We start from the raw sequence: 22163 nt of genomic DNA, 5'->3' as shown, positions 1-22163 counted from the left end.
ATGCCCTCATCTCCTGGTGTCCCTGTGTCCCAATGTCCCTGACACCCTGTGTCCCGATGTCCCCATGCCCCCATCTCCTGGTGTCCCTGTGTCCCAACGTCCCCATGCCCCCATCTCCTGGTGTCCCTGTGTCCCAATGTCCCTCACACCCTGTGTCCCGATGTCCCCATGCCCCCATCTCCTGGTGTCCCTGTGTCCCGACGTCCCCATGCCCCCATCTCCTGGTGTCCCTGTCCCCTGCTGTCCCTGTGCCCCCATCTCCTAGTGCCCCTGTGTCCCAGTGTCCCCATGTCCCCATCTCCTGGTGTCCCTGTGTCCCGACATCCCCATGCCCCCATCTCCTGGTGTCCCTGTCCCCTGCTGTCCCCGTGCCCCCATCTCCTAGTGCCCCTGTGTCCCAGTGTCCCCATGTCCCCATCTCCTGGTGTCCCTGTGTCCCAACGTCCCCAACACCCTGTGTCCTGATGTCCCCATGCCCCCATCTCCTGGTGTCCCTGTCCCCCGACGTCCCCGTGCCCCCATCTCCTGGTGTCCCTGTGTCCCAACGTCCCCGACGTCCGGTGTCCCCGTGCCCCGGGGAGCGATGAATCGGAGAGGAAGGGGAGGGATCGCGGGTGGAAGGAGCCGGCTCCCGCCCTGGGGTGTTCGGGGAGCGTTGGGCACATGGGAAGCTGCTAACGAAGAGCTCGTCCTGTGCCAGAGCTCCTCAAACTATCCAATTAACGGGGAATTACCGGAAAAACCCCGCCGTCGTTGTTCCCGCCATCACCGCGTCGTTGGAACAGACCTGGGGGTGCTCCCGTACGGGGGATCGGGGCATCGCCGGGGCCCGCCGACGGAATTATTCACCGCGTGTCGCGATATTGGGGGGGAAACCAGAGGCGATCGAGGGAAAAGGGCTAACGAACGGGGCTAACGGGCTACGGCAATTCACAGGAGGACGCCTGAGAAGTACCCGAGCCCTCGCTACGACGCAGCTCGGAAAAAAATCACGTTTTTTGGTTATTGAATTAATCTCTCGGTGGGCAAGGACGTGGCCGAGGAGCCGGCAGCCTTCGCCGTTGTGGCGGGGGGTATCTGCCTGCCCCGAGCTCAGGCGCTCGACGGGCGATGGTTGATTTTGCGCCATTTAACCGGACGCGTCGTTGGTCGGGGGCCGCGTCTGGGGCGGGAGCCGAGGCGGGGAGGACCAGGGAGGAGGATGAGGGGGTCGGTCGGGCATCGGTGGAGTCCGCTGGCCCCAGGTGGGCTTCCCAAATGGCTCCCAGCCGCCCTCTGCCCCCCGCCCCGGGGCACCGCCCCAAGGGAGCCCCAGGCTCCGGCCCGGGCCAGGCCCGCCCCCAGCTGTGGGGCCGAGGCCTGCGGGGACGCTGCGGGCAGGGCCCCACGGGGACGGGGCCCCACGGGGACGGGGCCCAGCGGGGCTACCGGGCCGGGGGGAGCCGGGAGCCCGGAGCCGGGGGGAGCCGGTCCCGGTCGCCTCGGCCCCGCACCGGGCCGGGCCTGGCTGGGGACGGCCGTTGCCATAGGAACCGCCCGTGCCCTCCCCGGGGGGCGGAGCGTCGCCATGGGAACAGCCGTCTTCCCCCTATCAGCGAGCGAGGCGTCGCCATGGCGACAGCCCTTGCCACGCCTCGGGGCGGGGCGTCGCCCGGCGAACGGCCCCGCCTTCGGGAGGCGGGCGAAGCGTCGCCATGGGAACCGCCGGTGATACGCCGCCGGGGGGCGGGGCGTCTCCATGGGAACGGTGCCACGGGGGCGTGGCGGCGGCACCGGAAGAGGCGGGGCGAGGCTCGCCGGGAGGACTCGGTTTCCCGTGAGGCCCCGCGCGCGGTTCCGGCGGGCGGGCGGTTCCGGCGGGCGCAGGCCGGGATGGAGGCCGTGCCCCGCATGCCCATGATCTGGCTCGACCTCAAGGAGGCCGGGGAGTTCGCCTTCAACGCCGCCGTCAAGAAGGTGGGGCCGGGGAAGGGGAGGCTGGGGCCTGCGAGGGGCCCGGGGGGGGCGGGCGGGCCCTGTCAGGGGAGGGGCCTGTGAGGGAGGGGGAGTGCTTGGGGGGGGTGGGGAAGGGGAGGAGGGCGTCTGTGAGGGAGGGGAGTGCTTGGGGGGTGGGGAGGGGGGCTCCGTGAGGGGTCTTTGGGGTCGGTGAGGGAGGGGGTGCTTGGGGGGGTGTGTCTGTGAGGGGTCTTTGGGGTCTATAAGGGAGGGGGTGTCTGTGAGGGGGGGGGTCTGTGAGGGGGCATTGGGGTCTGTGAGGGAGGGGGTGCATGAGGGGATGTCTGTGAGGGGTATTTGGGGTCTGTGAGGGAGGGGGTGCTTGGAGGGGGGTGTCTCTGATGGGTATTTGGGGTCTATGAGGGAGGAGGGTGCTTGGGGGGCGAAGAGGGGCTCTGTGGAGGGTGTTTGGGGTCTGTGAGGGAGGGGAGTGCGTGGGGTGTGGGGCAGGGGGAGGTGGGGGACTCGGTGGGGGGTGTTTGGGGTATGGGGAGTCTTTGGGGTGCGCAGGGAAGGGGAGTGCAGAGGGTTGGGGATTTTTGGGGGGGTCCTGGTGGGGCAGGGAGTTATAGCTGGGGATGTCTGGGGGGGCTGTGGGTCAGGGTGTTGGGGGGGGGTGTCTGGAGGTGGGGCAGGGCTGCTGGGGGCAGCATCAGGCAGGGCCCTGGGGGGCTCCTGGGTGCGACGGGGCAGGGAGGGGGGTGAGGCACGCCGGCTGGGCCTGGGCCTGCGGTGGCTCGTCACCCTGCGGTGGCTCTGCCCTGCCTGACACGGCGGGAGCAAGGCCACGAGCGCATCTGCGCCCCTGTCAGCCCCCCTTGCCTTGGCCCCGCTCGTTCGCCGCCTCCGCGGGGCTGCGGGACCTTCCTCGGTGGCCGGGGTCAGGGGGTCCCCGCTAACGCGGTGCTGCGGGGGGCAGAGTCTGGGGAGAGGGGAGTCCCTGGAGCGCTCCCCATCCCGGGCAGAGCCCTCCCCAGCCGCCTCGGGGGCAAGCGGTGAGTTGGCAAGTCCGTCCCCGCCGCATGTGACCGTGCTGACTCCCAGCTCCCGACGCCGCAGCCGCCCTTCCCCGAGCCCCGCTGCCGGATCCGGCCTCCGCTGGCAGCGGTCGTTATTAATGCCGTGGCGGGTGTCGTTAGGAGATCCGGGTCGGCGATGGTCGATCCTTCGCGTCTCCTTTCCCTCCGCTCTCGTGTAAAAAGGGGAACCGAGGAGAGGGGAGCTGGTTCTCCCACTGCCAACAGCCCGGGCTGATCGTCAGGCCCTTAAAAGCCCCGACCCCTTCACGGTGCCGTCGGAGGAAGGTTGAGAGTGCGGTGGGTGCGAGGTGACGGGCTCCTTCCTTCCCGGCGGCCACCGAGGGCCGCGGGGGACACAACCTGCTCTTGCTGCCCCGGCAGGGACTGAACTGATGGCTTAAGGGAGGTGAAGTACTTAATTAAGCAGCTGTAAACAAGCTCCACCTATGACTGGTGTTTTCTAGTGCCGCCCACGGATGAAAAACATGATTTACTGATGTGGAGGGAGGATGGGGGGGGTTTCTCCTGCGTTAGTGCCACCACCTCCTTCCTGCCCCGCTGTTTTTTGGGGTGCTGAGGGGGGCTGGCATCCCGTCGGAGCCCGGCAGCGGCGTTAGCGCGATGGGGACGTCCCTGTGCCAGGAGGAAGGTGTCGTGGGATCGCTGAGCTGAGTCATGCCGTGCCAGCCAGGACAAGGTGCGGCGACCGTCGGCGTGGCTCCGGCCCTGCCGTGCCTGCCTGCCAGTGCCGGGGGAACCGGCCATGCCGTGGGCCTCGGGGCGGCACCCCACGGGGAGCTGCAGCAGAGGGGACGCTGGCCTCCAGGTCCAAGCTGGGCCCCGGGGATGGTTGCTTATCAAAAGTGGGTTGTTTAGGGAATTTTAGTGTACGGCAGCAGGTGGAAATGTGTTTTGTGAACCAGGCTTCCCCGCAGATGTTTGATGGAAACACGCTCTGTTTTGCTGGCTCGCAAGAAGCGACAGGGAATAGAAACCTGGCACCCTGCTCAAAACGGAGAGGGAGGAGAGGAAACTTCCCTCATTTCTCCAGCGCTGAGCTGCGTTAACCTTGAGCCTAAGTGATAGAGGGTGCGGGCAGCCCTTCACGTGTCCCCAGCCTCCCTCGACCTGGGGTGGATCAAACCCCCGGTGCCTGCCTGAGCCAGGGCAGAGTGGGGCTGCGGGTCCCCGATTCTCCCCTGCGGCTGCCGGGAAGGTTGGATGAATTCCTGCCTGGACCCTTGGAGGATCCCGAGCTGCCTGCGGTCGGGAAGCGCTACGCTTGCCGACAGCATCGTGATCCGAGGGATCTCGAAACCCTCACTAGAGGCAGGTTTGGGGAGCGTGGTCCCCGCAGCTCCCTCCACGGCCGTGGGGAGACGTAGCTCGTCGCCGAGCGCCTTCCTCGGGGATGCCAGAGCATTTTTGGTCAAGCCCTGGCTCCAGTTCCGCTCCGCGGCGACTGAGGAGCCTCTGGCAGGGACCACAGTGCCGTGCTGTTCCGCGTAGGCACGTGCTGCCCCGTTTGGTTTCCCTTTCGGCCTCACCATGGTGAGCTGCCTTCCTGGCCAGCTGCCGGTGCGACATTCACCCTGCGACGGTCGGCAAGGGGCTTTGCTTTCATCCAAGCACAGGGGGGGATCGGGCGTGAATCCCGAGTGACTTCAATTCGGCCCGTCCCCTTCGCTGGTGACTCCTCAGAACCTCCCGGCCACTCGATTCTGACTTTTCTGCCTCAGCTCCGAGGTCCCCGTTGGTTCCTGGCGTGTGCCGGATCGGTGGCTCGCCCCAGGGCTTTGCCTCTTGACGTTGTCTCCGCAGGACCTTGCACCCTGGCTTTGCTTTAAGCTGAGGTTCAACAGGAGCCGGGCAAGATTTGGGAGGTTTTGGAGGGCAAATAAGCTCCGAACCAGGAGATGCAAGGCCCTGAGCCAGCGTGTGCCCCTTCACGCTGCCAAACCTGCCGCAGGGGCTTCTCCCGGCCTTCCCTGGAGAGCTGCCGGTTGTAGCTCCGGGGCTGGGAAGGTGGCTCTGGGTGTCGGACAGGGCCCGTCTCTCACCCCTCTCTTCCCCCTCCAGTTTGTCCTGAAGAACTATGGCGAGAACCCGGAGAACTACAACGAGGAGCTGCGGAAGCTGGAGCTGCTCCGGCAGGTAGGCCGCGCTCCGTCCCGAATCGCTTGCAGCCCCGGCGAGACCTGCCAGAGCCGAACCGGGGGAGCTGGTTCATCGCCCGCTCCGTCCTCGAGAACACATCTGCCGGCTCCCACCACCTCCCTGGACCGGCAGCTGTGCCGGAGCGCTGCCGCAGCTGCTCCTCTTCCTCACCAGTGACCCACGGACGAGGCTTTCGGCAGCCGGGCTGCGTCCTGGGCTCCCCAGATGATTCAGGCTTCCCAAGGAGCGTGCGGGGTTGGGCGTTAGGGCTCTGCTGTATCCGCTTCCCTGAATTTGGGGGGTTTTGTGTTGAACACGAGTTCCCTGTTGGGTGGAAGGAATCGCTTTGTCCGGTCAGGCTGGTGCTTGCGGTCTTCGCAGGGAATATATCAGCCCTTTGCTCTCAGCTACGGAACCCAAATAGTTGTGTTAGTCACTGGGGTCATCAATTTGGGGGCTGCTGAGCAGGTTAGAGACGCGGCCTCGGCCCTGGGCAGGTGGGAGCTGTGATACGGGCGGTAAAACCGGCTGGAGACAGTTGGAGACTCACCCCGAGCCGGGACCGCTGCCAGTTTGTGCCGCGCCGTAGGTTTTGTGGTAAGCCCGGTGCCCAGGGTGGAGCTGGGGTAACTCGTGGTGCTGGCACCCCGGGGTCTCCAGCGTCTCCAAAGCACAGCGGTGGTCTTCCAGCAGGCACGGAGGTGGGTGGGCTGCTTAAACACCCCCAGCCCGGGATCTGGGGAGCTCTGCCCGTGGCCTTAACCCTGAAGCGGGAGGTTGGGAAACCTTTCCGGGGTCTCCTGCTCTTCTTCCCTTCCTTCTCCCAACGCGGCTTTGCTGTAGCCGCGGGTCCTGTGCCCTGTCCAGGACACCCCCTTGTCAGTCGCTCCCAAACCCCTCCTGTTTATTTCACCCTTAGGAGCCTGTGCTGGGGAGAGCAGAGACTCTTCTCCCCGAACCGCTTGCTCTGGATCCATAAAGCGGCTCCCTCCAGTCTCATTTTTAGGCAAACCAACCTGTTTTTCTAGCTGGTGTTTTCCGTAAGGCCTTGCTCCTTCCTGCAGGGCCGCTTCACCCCGGGGGAGCCGGCCGATGCCCGGCTCTGGCTGTCCCCTCCCGCCTGCAGATCTCGCCACAAATCAGGCAGGCTCCTGTTCCTGCCTGCCGCGTTACCCCTGAGCGCGGTCCCGTCGCCGGGGCAGCCTCTTCCTCCTCCTCTCTCCCCTCCAGAGCGCCGTCAACGTCCCCAGGGACTTCGAGGGCTGCAGCACGCTGCGGAAGTACTTCGGCCAACTCCACTACCTGCAGAGCCGCATCCCCATGGGCGCCGAGCAGGAGGCGGCGGTCCCCATCGCGTGGTGAGGAGGAGCCTCTTCCCCTTACCCTCTCTCCGGCGTGGGGCTCGGGCGTTGCGGATGGGAGGATCGGCTCCCAGCGGGTGCTTTCCCTGCGCGCGTCCTTCACCGGCGTCCAATACGCTCCTCCCCGAAGCCCGTCAGCTGTACCTGGGTGGCACAGGGGTGTCCTGGGGACCCCTCGGGAGATGGCAATCCCGGCCTGGGGATCTGGCAGGACGTCTAAGCTTGAGCCGTCAGGCAACGCGAGGCGGTAGTCGGCTCTGAGGAGACGCGAGGCAGAGCCAGGACAGCGTCACCACGCAAAGTGACAGTGCTGAGGTCCCCCGGGGTGGCAGAGTTGCTTGGCTGTGTGTGAACGGGGTGTCTGTGTGCTTACAAAGCCAAAACAAGCCCACCGCGTGGAGACGCGCCGTCCCACCAGCTCCCACCACCTCCAGCGCCTTGATTTGACGCACAGGGTGACGCCAGGCAGGAGGGCCCCTTCTCCGAACCTCTGAGGGAGCGCGTCTCGTGACAAATCCTTTTCCTGGCACGTGGCCCATGCCCCGGAACACCAGTACCTCCTTCTACACCTGGTAACCAGGCTTTTCTCCTCGCAGGACTGAGATCTTCTCGGGCAAGACGGTGACGCACGAGGACATCAAATACGAGCAGGCGTGCATCCTCTACAACCTGGGTAAGGGCCGGGGAGACCGGCTGCCCTCGTGATCCGCCCTGCGCGCGAGGGATGTCCCTCCTCTCTGCCCGGCCTTTGCTCTGAGCTCCGTGTCGGCTTTCCTCGGAGCGGCCGGGCAGCAGCACGGCCCGCCTGGTCCCACCAGCAGCCGTGGCTCAGCCTGGTTGTGCCTCTTCCCCTCCTCTGTGCTGCCTGCGGGGCTGGGCGCTCAGCGTCGGAGCTGCACGAGAGGTTGACTTCGGCTTTTGTCAGAAGTCTCCTTTCCTCCTGGTCTGAGCGCGCCCTGGTCGCGCTCTGCCCTGCGTCGCGGTCAGAGGTTGCACCCAGGAGGCTGACTTCGGGTCGCAGCATTGCAAATGCCCTTTCTGGCACGGTCAGGCTTTGTCCAGCTCATCCAGCATCCCACCTCCTCAGAAAACGGTTGTAAAAGCATCAAATCTAACACTCGTCCCCCCTCCCTTGCTCTCCGGCCGTGCACAATCCCCCAGGGTGGGACTTTTTTTTTTTTTTTTTTGGTAGCCCCAAAGGGAAGCTGACGCTCAGCCCCTGGCCACTTAATGCAGCTGAAAACACTCCCATCCCTGGCATTGCGGCTGCTCGGGAGCTGACTACGCTCTCCCGGCCGACCACGCGCAGGTTTAGCTTAAACGCCACGTGCTGCAGGGCCACACGCTGCGCAGCAGGAGCAGATGTGGTGCCCAGGCCCCTTTCGAGAGGTGGCTGCTCCCTGAAGTTGGTAAAAACACGTCTGTTAAACCAGGAGGGTGTCAGATACTCGCTTTTTAATATTTAGGGTTTGTTTCCAGCCTGGGACTTCCCTGTGCTGAACGACTTGCTCGTGCAGTCTTTTCACAGGGCGCTGCAGCACGCGGGTGCCCTCTGAGATGGGTGTCCTGAGCGCCGCGCTTCCCTGCTGGCACAGAGAGCCAGCTGGGTGCTGCTGGGTGTCCGCGGCCGATTTGCCGCAGATTTTAGGCTTCTCTGGGTACGAGACACCCAGTCTCCGGGAGCGGTGAGTGGGGGCTGGCAGGGTGCGCTCGCCCCGCTGAGCCACCGTCCTCTTTCCGCAGGTGCGCTGCACTCCATGCTGGGTGCCATGGACAAGAGAGTGTCCGAGGAGGTAAGAGTCGCGTGGGTCCTCCCTCAGCGCCTTTTCTCTCCCGTGTGGTTTACAGCCACGAGCCGGTAGCACCGAGGACTTCTCCTCTGTAACCTGGGTGGTGACAAGCATGCCAACGTCAGGCGCCAGCTCTGGATGTCTGCTGTGACCCAGCGTCGCTGTGGAGCGTTACGAGGGGCCACCCCCCTCGTGGTTGTGTCCCTCCCTGCCCCGTCGTTGCCCGTCCTGCTCCAGCAAGGTTCTGCCTGCTTGCTGGCCGGGCTGACCTTCCTCCCACCCTCAGCACGCAGGGCCAGATCTGACACGGCCAGGGGAAAGCACCGAGCCATGTAGAGCCCCGTGAGTCCCAGGGACTCGCTCCAGGCTTGCGGCGGCTGCTTTTTGGGCTCTTGGAGGAGACACAAGCAGCGCGGGGAACATCTAACCCTTGCCGAGCTGGGGTTTATCGCTCCGGCCCCGCCGCGTGAAAGGAGGTTGCCGCTTCTCCAGCCTGGCCGAGTCTCCACGAATTCCTCACGTGCCTACGGACATCGGCTGGCTTGGCACGCGTGCGAGAGGGCTGTGCACGCCTGACGCGTGTTCTCCCGTCCTCTCAGGGCATGAAGGTTTCCTGCACCCATTTCCAGTGCGCTGCCGGGGCGTTTACGTACCTGCGGGATCACTTCCCCCACTCCTACAGCGTAGACATGAGCCACCAGATCCTCAACCTCAACATCAACCTCATGCTGGTAGGAACTGGGTTCTACCTCTGCGGAGGCACTGGTCGCACTGGGACGGCTCCTTGCACGCCTCGAGGGCAGCTGCTGCTCGACGGGGAGAGGGGTGTTCGTAGGGCTGGGTGCTCCTCGCTGAGTGCGAGCGCTTGGAGCCGGGCGAGACGGGACCCCAGCGCCCCACGGGGCGTTGTTGTCTGCGGGGTCCGGGCTGCTGTAGGCAAGAGGGGCTCCCTCCCACGGGAGAGAAGGAGATTTTGGGGGGCAGCGGGGAAGAGGGAAGGCGCTGTGCCACTCTGCTTGTCCCCGGGCTGTTGGGGCATCTCTTGGGGCTGGTGTTTACGGCGCTCCGCTGGCCCCTCAAGAAAGGGGCTGTAGCTGGTGGGTCCTGCCAGGGGTCGGGGCCTGGCGCTGCCTTGGATGCAGAGGTTGTCCCACGGCGTAGGGGAAACCGAGTATTCCCCTCTTGTCTTCGGCAGGGCCAGGCGCAGGAGTGTCTCCTGGAGAAGTCCATGCTGGACAACAGGAAGAGTTTCCTCGTGGCCCGGATCAGCGCCCAGGTGAGCTCCTGGCCCATCTCTGCTGCGCTGAACTCTGGCTGCTTCTGCCTCGGCGCTTGCTGTCCCCAACGCAGCCCCGCTCCCGCTGCACGGAGCCGTGCGGGAGCTCGGGGAGGGTGTCCCAGATCCGGCGCAGCATCAGCGCAGTCAAACAGTGGTACGGGGTGCTGCCGTTGCCTCGGGCTGTGAGCACGACCACCAGCTCCTCAAAGGAGAGCGTAAGATCCTCAGGAGGGAAGGGATGCCGTCCAGAGAGACCTTGACCGGCTGGAGAAGTGGGCCCGTGTGAACCTCGTGAGGTTCAACAAGGCCAAGCGCAGGGTCCTGCACGTGGGTGGGGGCAACCCCCGGTATCGATACAGGCTGGGGATGAAGGGATTGGGAGCAGCCCTGCGCAGAGGGACTGGGGGGTACTGGTGGATGAAAAGCTGGACATGAGCCGGCAATGCGCGCTCGCAGCCCAGAAAGCCAACCGCATCCTGGGTGCATCGCCCGCAGCGTGGCCAGCAGGTCGAGGGAGGGGATTCTGCCCCTCTGCTCCGCTCTGGGGAGACCCCCCTGCAGTGCTGCGTCCAGCTCGGGGGTCCTCAGCACAGGAAAGACACGGAGCTGTTGGAGCGGGTCCAGAGGAGGCCACAAAAATGCTCAGAGGGCTGGAACACCTCTGCTGTGAGGACAGGCTGAGAGAGCTGGGGTTGTTCAGCCTGGAGAAGAGAAGGCTCCGGGGAGACCTTATAGCAGCCTGCCAGTACTTAAAGGGGGCTTCTAAGAGAGATGGGGAGGGACTCTATCAGGGACCGTAGTGACAGGACAAGTGGTAACAGTTTTAACCCGAAAGAGGGAAGATTTAGACTAGATATGAGGAAGAAATTCTTTACTGTGAGGGTGGTGAGGCACAGGAACAGGTTGCCCAGAGAATTTCTGGCTGTGCCCTCCCTGGAAGTGTTCAAGGCCGGGTTGGACGGGGCTTTCAGCAGCCTGCTCTGGTGGAAGGTGTCCCTGCCCATGGCAGGGGGTTGGAACTAGATGATCTTTAAGGTCCCTTCCAACCCAAACCTTTCCATGATCCTAACCCTCCCTGTGGGGTAGGTCTGTCATGGCGATGTCACTAGTCCCCAGCTCTGACCCGGAACGCATCCGCAGGGTCCCCTCCGGCCGTTCCGCTGTGCCGGCTGGGCGATCTGAGGCCGTAGGCACGAACGCTGGTGCCGGTGAATCCTCCTTTCTCTTGCTGCTCTCAGTTCCACCTGGGACCCGGCTTTCCGGGGATTTTCCAAACACCCGTCCCTCTCTCCGTAGGTGGTGGATTACTACAAAGAGGCCTGCCGGGCGCTGGAAAACTCAGAGACGGCCTCGCTGCTGGGCAAGATCCAGAAGGACTGGAAGAAGCTGGTTCAAATGAAAATCTATTATTTTGCTGCTGTGGCCCATGTAAGTGGGGAGACCAAGTTAGGGGGCTGCTTGGCTGCGGTGGGGCCCCCCACCCTTTGCTCCCACCCCAGCTTGGGCTGCTCGCACCCGCTGTGGAGCTGGGCTCACCGCAACGCGACCGACGAACGGGCTTTGGCTGCTCTGTGGGGTTTTCTTGCCCGTCTCAAAGATTTCCCTTGAGTTAAGGAGCTCTGATGCGTGTTTTCTTGCAGCTGCACATGGGAAAACAGGCCGAGGAGCAGCAGAAGTTTGGGGAAAGGGTAAGCAGAGCTATGTCAGCCCATCTTGGCCGGCCCGGGCTCTGGGTCGTGGCCCTGCCCTGGGAGGGTTGAGTCCTGGAAGAGGTTGTCGTGCTAGTGACACTGGGTATCCGCAGCACCGGGGACGTGAGCGTGTCACCAACCACGTCCTGCCTCCTGCAAGCGTTTGCGGGTGTTCTTGGAAAGCCCCGCTGCGCTGAAGGAAGCTGCAGCTCTTGGGGGCTGGTGGTGTTGTTCCTGTGCAAAGCGAGGGCACCTGCTTCTGTGCCAGCCCTGGTACCCCTAATTCCCCGTCTCTCTGCAGGTCATCTACTTCCAGAGCGCTCTGGATAAACTCAACGAAGCTATCAAGCTGGCAAAGGTTTGTCCCTGCTCCATCTGGTAGCAGTAATTTTTTTTTTTAAAAGTTTCTGTGCTGAGCAGTGGCTCAATCCACTGGGATGCCAGACTGAGAAGATGAGAACCGGTGGTGTCAGTTTAAAAGCTTTCTTTGCCGTCGACTGGGTTGGCAAACCTGTGCTGGCTTCCCAAAGCAGCACTTCGCTTCCCTCTGGGACGTCCAGCCAAGCCCAAGGCTCTGGTATCTCCCGGCCACTTGGTCTACCAGGGCTTTAGGGGGCATCGGTTTGATTTTAATCCTTCAGGAGCACGTGGGCAGCGCCAGAAGGGCCGTGGGTCTGCAGCACGCAGCCCTGCCGCGTTGGCGGGCTCCCCACGGAGCCCCTGGTGTCGGTGCTGCGGGGCTCGGGAAGCCGAGGACAGCCCCGTGGCAGGGTCCGCGTGTGAAACGGGGACAGGGAGGATTCGGGGCTGCCTGCAGGCATCTCCGTTCCTTTATGGGGCACAAGGAGAGATGGCTGGCGAGGCTGCTGCTGGCTCCCGGGCACGCTCGGGCTGCGGCCACAGCACTCAGGGCTGCGGTTGCCCGCTGTGGCAGTGATACCCGTTCCCTGTCTGTGCTAACTCGCTCTCATTTCTGCAGGGCCAGCCAGAAACCGTCCAGGAAGCCCTGAGATTCACCATGGATGTGATCGGTGGCAAGTGAGTCCGTGCACGGGGCAACCCTGGACGTGACTGTCCTGCTTCTCTGTGGGTCAGAAATGCCTGGTGGCCAGAGCAGCCCAGGGAGTGTCCCCGGTGCCCCCCGACACGCCACGCCAAGCACCCCGTGCTGCCTGAGGCTCTCGGGACGTGCGGCTGCCGTGGAAGTTGCTCTTTGCTCTCCCTGGAGCGAGCCCAAGAGACCCAGGGCCTGACCCCCCCCGGGAGCAAGCTCAGGGAGCCGGGGGTGCTGCCTGCTCCTCGCCAACGCGTCACCGCTTCTTGTTTCTAGGTACAATTCGGCCAAAAAGGACAATGACTTCATCTACCACGAAGCTGTGCCTGCGCTGGACACCCTGCAGTCTGTGAAAGGTGAGGACGGGCAGTGCCCTCTCCTGCCAGCTCCTCGTGGGAGAGGGACACACACACACACACAGTGACACGCGGTGGGTCCGTGGGGCTCTGGCACTCTTGGGGCCAGCGGGGCTTCGTGCCGTGGTGCTTTGCTCTCCCGGGATCCTCCAGGAATTGAAGCTGTTGAGTGGGAGGACCCATCTTGGGAATAATCAGTTCCCTGTAGAGGTTTCAGGCGTGCGTTGTGTCTTCCACCCCCAGGTGCCCCGTTGGTGAAGGCCCTCCCCGTCAACCCCACGGATCCAGCTGTCACCGGCCCCGATATATTTGCCAAGCTGGTGCCCATGGCTGCCCACGAGGCCTCTTCCCTGTACAGGTGCGTCCCGGGCTGCGGCGCGGGCGGGCACGGCTCTGCCGGAGCAGGACAGCCCAGCCGGCCGCCTGCCGCAGCGGTCACGGCGCTGGGGGCACAGACCTCCAGCACCGAGCTCGACAAGGAGCCCGTGCCCCAGCTCAGCCTCTCCGCAGGCTGAAGGGAGCTGGAGGGGACCAAAACGGCTGCGGTGGCTTCCTTGGGGAGCCACCAACGTCCCCGAGTCGTCCTCGTCTCTGGCTCCTGTCCTTGCTGCCCCGAAGCGCCCCAGGCAGCAGGCCGGGGGACGGATGAGGCTCCGGCCGATTCCCACAGGTCTTGGAGCACCTGTGATTTTCAGCGGAGGTTTTCCTACTGCTGTCGCAGCACTAAAGGATTTTTTTTTTTTTTCTTTTTTCTCTGTCGTAGCGAGGAGAAAGCCAAACTGCTGAGAGACGTGATGGCAAAGATCGAAGCCAAGAACGAAGTGCTGGAGTACGTGTGAGCCGTACCTGCACGGGGCCCTGGCCAATTCCTCCCCGCTGGAGACCCAGGCAGCAGCTGGGGCTCCCTGCGGCCTGGCACAGGGGTGCCCCCATCATCCCCTCGCTGCGTATCCCACCCCGGTGCCGGCAGCAACGCAGACGTCCCTGCTCCCTGTTGCTCTCGCGCTGAGCACGGTCAAGTCCCAGTTTGCCCAGCTCTGGGGCAGACCCCGTCCCCCAGTGGGTTCCGGTCCCAGTGACCGGTCCCCAAATTCACCCCGCAGCTTTGCTCGGGCCATCGGGGGCGATGCCGCAGTGCTGCGCCCCGAGCTGGCCGCGGTTTGGGATGGGGGGGAGCCCTTCCCCTTGGCTCGCTGGGGGGGCTCTGCCACCGCTCAGGGGCTCGCTCTCTCGCCTGTAGCCAGTTCATGGACTCCATGCAGCTGGACCCCGAGACCGTGGACAACCTGGACATGTACAGCCACATCCCCCCCATCCTGATGGAGAAATGCGCCGCGCTCAGCGTGCGCCCCGACACCGTCAAGAACCTCGTCCAGTCCATGCAGGGTAAGGACACGGGGACGTACTGGGGGGACTGGGGATGTCTGGGCTGGCGCTGGGGGCAGGCACGCTGCTCCCTGGCTGGGCCTTGGCCTTGGCAACGGCCGCTCCGATCGCCAATTCTTTTCCGATATAAATTCCTTACCCCCAAAGCATTTTTCCTGTTGGCCGGTCGTGGGGGACGCCGCTTCCTCGCAGGCCGGGCCAGCCGGCGCCCCGCCGGCGGCTGCAGCCAAGGGGGTCGGTGCTGCCTGGAGCCCGTTGCGGGCGTCTCCCCAGCGCGAACAAGCCCTGAACCCAGCACCCAGGTGCTCGGGCTGCGATGTCCTTGCCGCCTCTGGTCGCCCACAGCCAGATTTATTCTTCAGGCTGCTGTGTCAATGCCAGGCTTGGAGCAGGCGGTGGTTCAGCCCTTTGCCATCCTCCGTGTCTCCCCTCCAGTGCTCTCCGGGGTCTTCACCGACGTGGAGGCTTCTCTGAAGGAGATCCGAGACCTCCTCGAGGAGGACGAGGCTCAGGAGCGGAAGCTGCAGGAGCTGCTCGGGAAGGTCCCGCCGTCCCAGGGGTCCCCTCCGCCGCCGTCCCCGGGGCTGGCCGAGGTCAGCAAGGAGTGCTCCAAGTACATGGAGGTGCACGAGAAGGCCAGCTTCACCAACACCGAGCTCCACAAAGCCATGAACCTGCACATCGGCAACCTCCGCCTGCTCAGCGGGCCGCTGGAGCAGGTCCGGGCCGCGCTGCCCTCGCCCGCCTTGACCGAAGGTGAGCGGCGCTGCACCCCGGGGGCCGCACCCCAGGTCTGCTTCCCCCTCCCGCCTCTCCGGGGCTCCCCTCGTCTCGCCCGGTGCCTGGGCTTGCGCCGCGTTGGCATCGGCCGGCTGCGTGGTCCGTTGCGAGCCGGGCTGGGGGCTTTTCCCCCTGAAAAACGTGCAAAATGGGATCCTGGTGTGGGGACAGAGGGGGCAGAGACCCGGTTACTGCCCCGGCAAATGCCTGGCTTTACTGCCGGTGTGCCGGAACAAGCCGCAGGCTGGCTGCTTACCCCCGCGGCTCCCTCCCCTCGGCTGCAGCACGTCCCGTGAGCGGGCTCGGGCCGGGGAGGCTGCGCCGGGGCTCGGTGGGGTCCTGCACGGCCGCTCAGCCCTCCCCGTCCCCCAGACGACAAGCAGGTGCTGCAGAACCTGAAGCGAATCCTGGGCAAGGTGCAGGAGATGAGGGACCAGCGCGCGTCCCTGGAGCAGCAGCTGCGCGAGATGATCCAGAAGGACGATATCACCACCTCGCTGGTCACCACCGACCGCTCCGAGATGAAGGTGGGTGCCAGCCGCCGTGTTTGGGGAAGCCCCTTCGTGTCCCCCACGTCCCGGTCAGTGCTGCAGCAAGAGCTCTGCTCCGTCCCAACCTACCCCTGAGCCTCCCCGGCCGCCTGCGGCCCCTCAGATCTCCCCTCTCTCGGCAGAAACTCTTCGAGGAGCAGCTGAAGAAGTACGACCAGATCAAGGTCTACCTGGAGCAGAACCTGGCTGCCCAGGAGAACGTCCTGAAGGCCCTGACGGACGCCAACGTCAAATACGCGGCTGTGCGCAAGGCCCTGGCCGAGGTGGAGCACAAGTGAGTGGTGTGCGGGGCTGGCCGGGGTCGGGGCAGGGGGAAGGGCGTTCCCCGGGGGGCTCTGGGTGCATGGGAACAGCCCTCTCCCACCCCAGGGAGAGGTGTGGGGTCGCTGCCGGCTTCTCTAGCCTGTCCCTTGTCACGCCCCCCTGCCGGCTGTTTGTCCTGCACCCGGCATCCGTCCCAGGTGGGCGCCGGTCGGGTTCCCCCGGTCCCAGGAGCAGGGACACCCAGCTTCGGCCTGGCGTTACGTCCCTGCTCAGCCCCTCCGCCCCGTCTCCCCAGGTGGAACACCACCGTTCAGACCCTGGTGGCCTCCTACGAAGCCTACGAGGACCTGATGAAGAAATCGCAGGAGGGGAAGGACTTCTACACCGACCTGGAGGGGAAAGCCGCCAAACTGCTGGAGAAGGCCCGGGCTGCCTGCCAAGCCGCCGAGGCCAACAGGCAGCAGATCTTGGAGAAGTAGGTGGGGCCGTGCCCGGCGTGGAGACGCGCGCGTGGGCTGGAGGGGGCGTAAAGCCGGTGCTGGGGTCCCAGCCCCTGCCCGCAGCGCGGCGTGACGCCCTCCGGGAGGTGGGAAGCGCCTTTGGGTGCTGCTGGGTCATCGGGGCTGCGGCTGGAGGGTTTGGCTTCGGCGCGGCGGCTCCCCGTGCCCCAGGGGGAGGTGGGCGGCACCCGCCTGGGCTTGCTTGGGCCCGGCAGCCCCGGGTGACCCCCGCTGCCGCCCGGCAGGGAGATGAAGAAGCAGCCGCCCCCTCGGCCCACGGCCCCCAAACCCGCCCTGCAGAAGAAGCCGCCGGAGCTGGAAGCCGGGGCGCCGGACGCCGGCAGCCTGCCGCCGCTGGGCTCCCTGGTGCTGTCGGAGCTGCCGGAGGAGCTGCGCAGCCTGCCGCCCGACGTGCTGGCCGGGCACCTGGCCCGCTTGCCGCCCCCCGCGCTGGCCACCCTCGCCCTCAACCCGGGCCTGGCCGCCGGGCTGCGGCCCCCCGGCCCCGAGCCCTTCCTGCCCGCGGCCAGGCTGGCCAGCGCCCCGCTGCAGCCCTTCGCCCCGGCCCGCTTCCCGGCCCCCCCAGCCCTCCCCGGGCACTACCGGCTGCCGGCGGCACCCGCCTCGGCACCGGGCCCCTTCGCCCCCGGCGGGGGGGCTCCGGTGCAGCTCCTGCAGCCCTCCGCCCCGCAGCCGGCCGGGCCCCCCCCCTGCTCGGCCCCGGCCGCCGCCCCCCAGCTCTTCCCGGCCGCCCCGCTGCTGCGGGGCCCGGTGCAGCCCGGCTACGCGGGGGCCCACGCGCTTCCCCCGCGCTCGTCCCCGCAGCACGGCCCCCTGCCCGGCGCTGCTCCCGCTCCCGCCGCCTCCTACGGCCTGGGCCAGCCCGGGGTGCCCGCGCTCGGCCCCCCCGCCCTGGGGCCAGCCCCCGTGGGTGCCCAGCCACCGGCGGGCGGCCCCGAGCCGGCCCCGGGCGCCCGGCCGGCCACCACCACGGTGGACAGCGTCCAGGCCCCCATCTCCAGCTGCGCCGCTCCCCTGCGGCTCCCCGGCCAGGGGCCGGCCGTGCCCCCGGGCCCCTTCCTGGCCCCGCAGCGCCCGGGGGAGCCCCCTGCCCCCTTCCCCTATGCCCAGGGGGGGCTGCAGCCCTTCGGGCAGCCGCCTGGGCGCCCGTTCCCTCCCGGGCAGCACCCCCAGGCCTTCGCCCCCGCGGCGCAGCTCCAGCCCGGCGTGGAGGTGCCGGTTCGGGCCCAGGGCCCCCAGCAGTTCCCCCCGGCTCCCTTTCTGCCCCCGGGGAGAGCCCAGGTCCCCCTGCCCTTCCAGCCGCCCGCCCGGCCCCCGCTGCCCCCCCAGGCCCCCTTTGCCCAGCAGCCCTTCGCCGGCCCCGGGGGGCAGCCCCCCCTGCCACCGCAGCTCTACCAGCTCCCGGGGCAGGAGAAGCTGCCCCCGCAGGGGCTCGCCCCGCACGCGGGGGCCCTGCCCTTCCCCAGGGCCCCCGGCCAGAGCGGCCCCCAGCCCCTGCACGCCGCGCTGGGGGGGCTGCAGCCGGTGCCCGCCGGCTCCCCCGCGCTGCCCTTCTGCCCCAGCCCCGCTCCCCCCAGCAGCCAGGTGCCCCCCGGCGCCGTGACCCACCGCGGCCCCCCGCCGCCTGCCCCCGCCGGCCAGGTCGCCCCCTCTCCCAGCCCCGGCCTGGGCCAGATGCAGGCCGCGGCGGTGGTCCAGGGCCCCCTCGTCCCCTCCCCGGCCCCCTCCCCGCAGCCGGCCCTGCCCATGCAGCCCCCGGTGCTGGTGCCCGGCTCCGGCAGCCTGCCGCAGAGACCCCCGCCCTCGCTGACGCCGGGCGCGGCCCCGCTCCCCCAGGGCCCCGGCGAGGCCCCCTTCCAGCGGCAGAGCTCCTCCACCGACGACCTCCTGTCCTCCAGCCCCGAGAGCCAGCACGGGGGCTCCAAGGCGGCCGTCGGGCAGCCCCTGCTGCAGCCCACCAAGGCGGACGCCAAGGAAGGGCAGAAGCCCAAGGCGGTGCAGCTGATCGAGAACGATCCCTACGAGAAGCCGGAGCGAGTCCTGCGGCTGCTGGCGGAGCTCGACCGCTTCCGCGGGCTGGTGGAGCGGCTGGAGCGCCCGGGGCCCGGTGGCACCACCGAGCTGGACGCCGTCTGGAAGGAGCTGCAGGACGCCCAGGAGCGGGACGCCCGGCAGCTCTCCATCGCCATCGCCCGCTGCTACTCCATGAAGAACCGGCACCAGGACATCATGCCCTACGACAGGAACCGCGTCGTCCTCCGCTCGGGCAAGGACGACTACATCAACGCCAGCAGGGTGGAGGACCTCTCGCCGTACTGCCCCACCATCATCGCCACCCAGGCCCCGCTGCTGGGCACCGCCGCCGACTTCTGGCTGATGATCTACGAGCAGAAGGTCTCCGTCGTCGTCATGCTGGTGTCGGAGCAGGAGCTGGACAAGGTAGACCCTTCCCTGGGCGCGCGGCTCGCGGAGCCGCCCGGGGCGGGGCTCGCTGCGGCCCCGAGGGACGGGACCGTGGGATCCCTCGCCCCTCCTCGCGCGCCGGTGTCACCGTGCGGCGGCTCCGGGCCCTGACGGGGGCCGGGGAGGGACGGGGCCGGGGGTCCCGCGGCAGCCCCGCGGGGTGGCGGTCGCCCCGAGTGGGGCGTTACGGGGCCGCCGGGGGCACGGCTCCTGACGGGGCGGCCCCTTCCCTCCCCGCAGCAGAAGGTGCTGCGGTACTTCCCCCCGGAGCGGGGCCAGCCCGTGGTGCAGGGACCCATCACCCTCATCCTCACCAGCCTGAAGGTCACCCCCACCCACGTGGAGAGGATGATCACGCTGCAGTACCGCGACCAGAGCCTCAAGCGCACCGTCATCCACCTCCAGTTCACCTCCTGGCCGGAGCTGTATGGCACGGGGGGGACAGGGCGCGGGGGGGTGGCAGGGGGTCCTGCTGCGGCTGGGGAGGGTGGGGGGGGCCGGCCGGAGCCCCACGGCACCCCCGAGCTGCTCCGTCTCTGCCGGGAGGGGACCTCAGGGTCCGGCCCCGGTGCGGGGAGGGTGCGTGGGGCAGCACTGACCCCTCCTGGGGGGGTTGAGCGGGACCCCCCCCAGTGAGTGCGTGTGTGTCCCCCCCCCCAGGGGCCTGCCCGACAGCAAGGGGAGCCTGCTCCGCTTCATCCAGGAGGTGCACGGCCACTACCTGCACCAGCGCCCGCTCCACACCCCCGTTGTCGTGCACTGCAGGTGAGCAGGGCCGGGGGGGTCCTGGGGGGCCGGGGCTGCGGGGTGCCCCCCCCCCCCGGCTCTGTCACAGCCCCCCGCCCCCCCCGGTCTCTCGGCAGCTCTGGCGTGGGCCGCACCGGGGCCTTCTGCCTGCTCTACGCAGCCATGCAGGAGCTGGAGGCCGGCAACGGCATCCCCGACTTGGCCCAGCTGGTGAAGCGGATGCGGCAGCAGCGCAAGCACATGCTGCAGGAGAAGGTAGGGGGCTGGGGGCCGCTGTCCCCCACCCTGGGGCTGTGGGGCTGCTGCCGGGGGTCTCACGCTGCTGCTTTCCTCCTCCTCCTCCTTCTCCCCTGCAGCTCCACCTCAAGTTCTGCTACGAGGCCGTCCTGCTGCACGCCGAGCACGTGCTGCACCGCCACGGCGTGGGTGCCCCCGCCGTCCCCAAGGCCACCAACAGTGCCTCCCCCAAGGTGGGTGCGGCGTGGGGGGGTGCCTGGGTGGGTGCTGGGGGGCTCCGCCGCTCACGGGGCCTCTCTCCCGCAGCTCTACTTCCACCAGGACCCCCAGGACCTGGTCCTGGGGGGGGACATGCCCATCAGCTCCATCCAGGCCACCATCGCCAAGCTGAGCATCAAGCCGGCAGGGGCCGGCGGGGAGCCCGGGGGGAGCTGGGTGCCGGATCCTGCCCCCCCGCCGGATGCCGCGGACGCGGAGCCGCGGCCGGTGCTGCCCGAGGGCGCGATGGACGGCGTCGGTGCCCCCGTCCCCGAGCCGCCCTCACCGGGCCCACCCGTCCCCGAGCCAGCCGGTGACACCGAGAGCAGCAACCATGTGGTGGAGAGCCCCGAGGCCCCCGGGGGGCAGCCGGCGGCCCCCGCCGCCCCCTCCTCCTCCTCGCTGGAGCTGCTGGCCTCCCTCACGCCCGAGGCCTTCACCCTGGACGCCTCCCTCAAGGGCAAGCAGCGGATGAACAAGCAGAACTTCCTGCAGGCGCAGACGGGCGAGGGCCTGCGGGGGCCCCGGCCCAGCGACGACCCCCTCAGCATGCTCGACCCCCTCTGGACGCTCAACAAGACGTGAGGGGGGGGGGCGGGGTCCCCCCGGCTCCCCCAGCCCCAGCACTACAGCCCTGGGCCCCTGCCCGCTCCCCCGGCGGCTGGGTACCCCGAGGGGGGGGAGCGGGGGGGTCTGCCTTCCCCTACGCCCCCCGTCCCTCTGCTTTGTACAGGTGTAACATTGGTGGTCGCCAGGTTATTTGGCTCCAAGTAGAACTGACTTTTTCAGCTCTTTGCTACTAAAATAAAGCGAGTTTGATCTGCAGCGGTGCTGGGCCCCCGGCTCCCTGCCCTGCCCTGGGCCGGGGGGGTCCCGGGGGGGCTGCGAGGGCGGGCGGTGGGTTCAGGAGGGGTCTGGCAGCGGCGCGGCCACGCTCGGGTTAGTTCCGTTTAATGGCGGTGTCCTCGTACACGTTATAAAACACGATCTGGTACAAAAAGCGTCCCCTGTACAGTACAAAGCGTACAGCTGGGCTAAGGCCACCCACGGCGCTGCGCGGAGGGGAGCCGGGCTGCGGGCAGGGGCCGGGGCTCCCCGGGGAGCGCCCGGGCCTTGGGGCCCCCCCCCGCCGTGCTCCGGGGCCGGCACGGCGCTGCCTCTACAGTCACCAGGATTCGATTAACAGACGTCATCGGCGTTCACTTGAGGGAAGGGAGCGTTAGCGGAAGGGTTGGGCCCCGGCTCCGGGATGGGAACTCGAGGCTCGTCCCCCGCTGCACGGGGCTGGAGCGGGGCCTGTAGTGCAATTGGGGAGGGGAGCTGAGCCCCCAGCACGCGGGGCAGGCGTTCCTGGGGGAGAAGCCCCACGCCCGGGGGTGCTGCCAGCCCGGGGCCGGGCACGTGGGTCCCGCTGCGGCCCCGAGCCCTCCTGGCTCGCCCAGCGTCAGTCGGGCCGGCTCCCCCTGCCCCAAGGGGGTTTCTCCCCCGTTGCTGCAGGGAGGATGGGGCAAGGGCTGCCTGCCCGCTCCCAACCTGAGAGAAGCCTCCTCTGGCCCCGCAGCGGGAAGAGGAGGAGGAGGAGGAGGAAGGTGCTATTGCTGCAAACCGGGCGAAGGAGAAAGCCGGGAAGGGCGGCTGCGCGCGGGAGCGGGTCCCGTGCCAGGACCGTGCGGCAGCGGGGGCCGAGCCCCGGGGCGGCTCTGCCATGGCGGCTTGGTGGAGCGAGGGCAGGTGCGCCGGCGTGGGCGCTGCCGGGCTGCTGCTCCCGCGCTCTCCTGCCATAATAAATAAATATATACAGCATATAAATAAATAGGGCAGGGACTGCTGCAGCACAGAGCCCACACGGGGCAGGGCCGGCCCCGAGCCGGGCGGGCTGGGGCCCTGCCCGCGCTCTAAGGCACGTGGAGGCCAAGCCAAGTGCCCAGGGAGGGCCAGCCCCGTCCTTCCCGGTGGTGCCAGGGGCTCCCCGAGGGCCGGCGGCCCCCGGCTGCTCCTCTCCGGCCTGGGGCTCGCACTCGCAGCCGCTCCCGGGCCAGGCCGGGCGTGCCGGGCTGTTCGCCGTGCCCCGGGAGCAGGCGCCGGGCTGGCAGGGCCGCTGCAGAGCCTCCTGCAAAGGCGGGCTGGGAGCAGGCAGGGCCCCGCTGCCTCCGGGGCTGCGAACGAGCTGGAACCTGCCGAGACAGGCGCCAAGACTGCCGCGCTCTGTGCCGCGCTCCCACACCCGCTGCCGTCCTTCGGTCTCGCCGGGGAG

At 67.7% G+C, this 22163-nt stretch overlaps 1 protein-coding gene across 3 annotated transcripts; it reads left to right on the top strand.

Moving 5' to 3' along the window:
* Nucleotides 1–1821: 1821 nt before the first annotated feature.
* PTPN23 (protein tyrosine phosphatase non-receptor type 23) lies at nt 1822–20820 on the top strand. 3 transcript variants are annotated; one of them, XM_075492169.1, is made up of 25 exons: nt 1822–1956; nt 5094–5168; nt 6402–6529; nt 7129–7205; nt 8276–8325; nt 8922–9053; nt 9518–9598; nt 10898–11029; nt 11242–11289; nt 11594–11650; nt 12272–12330; nt 12623–12702; nt 12946–13060; nt 13466–13531; nt 13943–14088; nt 14524–14844; nt 15241–15395; nt 15542–15693; nt 15979–16158; nt 16429–18643; nt 18911–19092; nt 19328–19432; nt 19531–19669; nt 19771–19884; nt 19958–20820. In XM_075492169.1, exons 1-25 carry the CDS (start codon nt 1873–1875, stop codon nt 20492–20494), a joined length of 5430 nt encoding a protein of 1809 aa, XP_075348284.1. In that variant the 5' UTR covers nt 1822–1872; the 3' UTR covers nt 20495–20820. The 3 variants fall into 3 exon arrangements, with proteins under 3 accessions (XP_075348284.1, XP_075348283.1, XP_075348285.1); XM_075492168.1 differs by having other exon boundaries at nt 18908–19092; XM_075492170.1 differs by having other exon boundaries at nt 18985–19092; nt 19958–20374.
* Nucleotides 20821–22163: the final 1343 nt, after the last annotated feature.

This window comes from Mycteria americana, chromosome 2 (genome assembly GCF_035582795.1).
Source record: "Mycteria americana isolate JAX WOST 10 ecotype Jacksonville Zoo and Gardens chromosome 2, USCA_MyAme_1.0, whole genome shotgun sequence".
In the NCBI taxonomy this organism is placed as follows: domain Eukaryota; kingdom Metazoa; phylum Chordata; class Aves; order Ciconiiformes; family Ciconiidae; genus Mycteria; species Mycteria americana.
The sequence above is the reverse complement of the archived record's forward strand: the minus strand, read 5'-3'. Positions and strand labels throughout refer to the sequence as shown.

What these genes read in the sequence shown, in the direction of transcription:
- PTPN23 (XM_075492168.1), top strand. Translation starts at nt 1,873, where the DNA reads ATGGAGGCCGTGCCCCGCATGCCCATGATCTGGCTCGACCTCAAGGAG. An exon ending in CCTCGTCCAGTCCATGCAGG is followed by an intron (nt 14,089 to 14,523) that starts GTAAGGACACGG and finishes TCTCCCCTCCAG; the next exon opens with TGCTCTCCGGGGTCTTCACC. An exon ending in CCCGTTGTCGTGCACTGCAG is followed by an intron (nt 19,433 to 19,530) that starts GTGAGCAGGGCC and finishes GTCTCTCGGCAG; the next exon opens with CTCTGGCGTGGGCCGCACCG.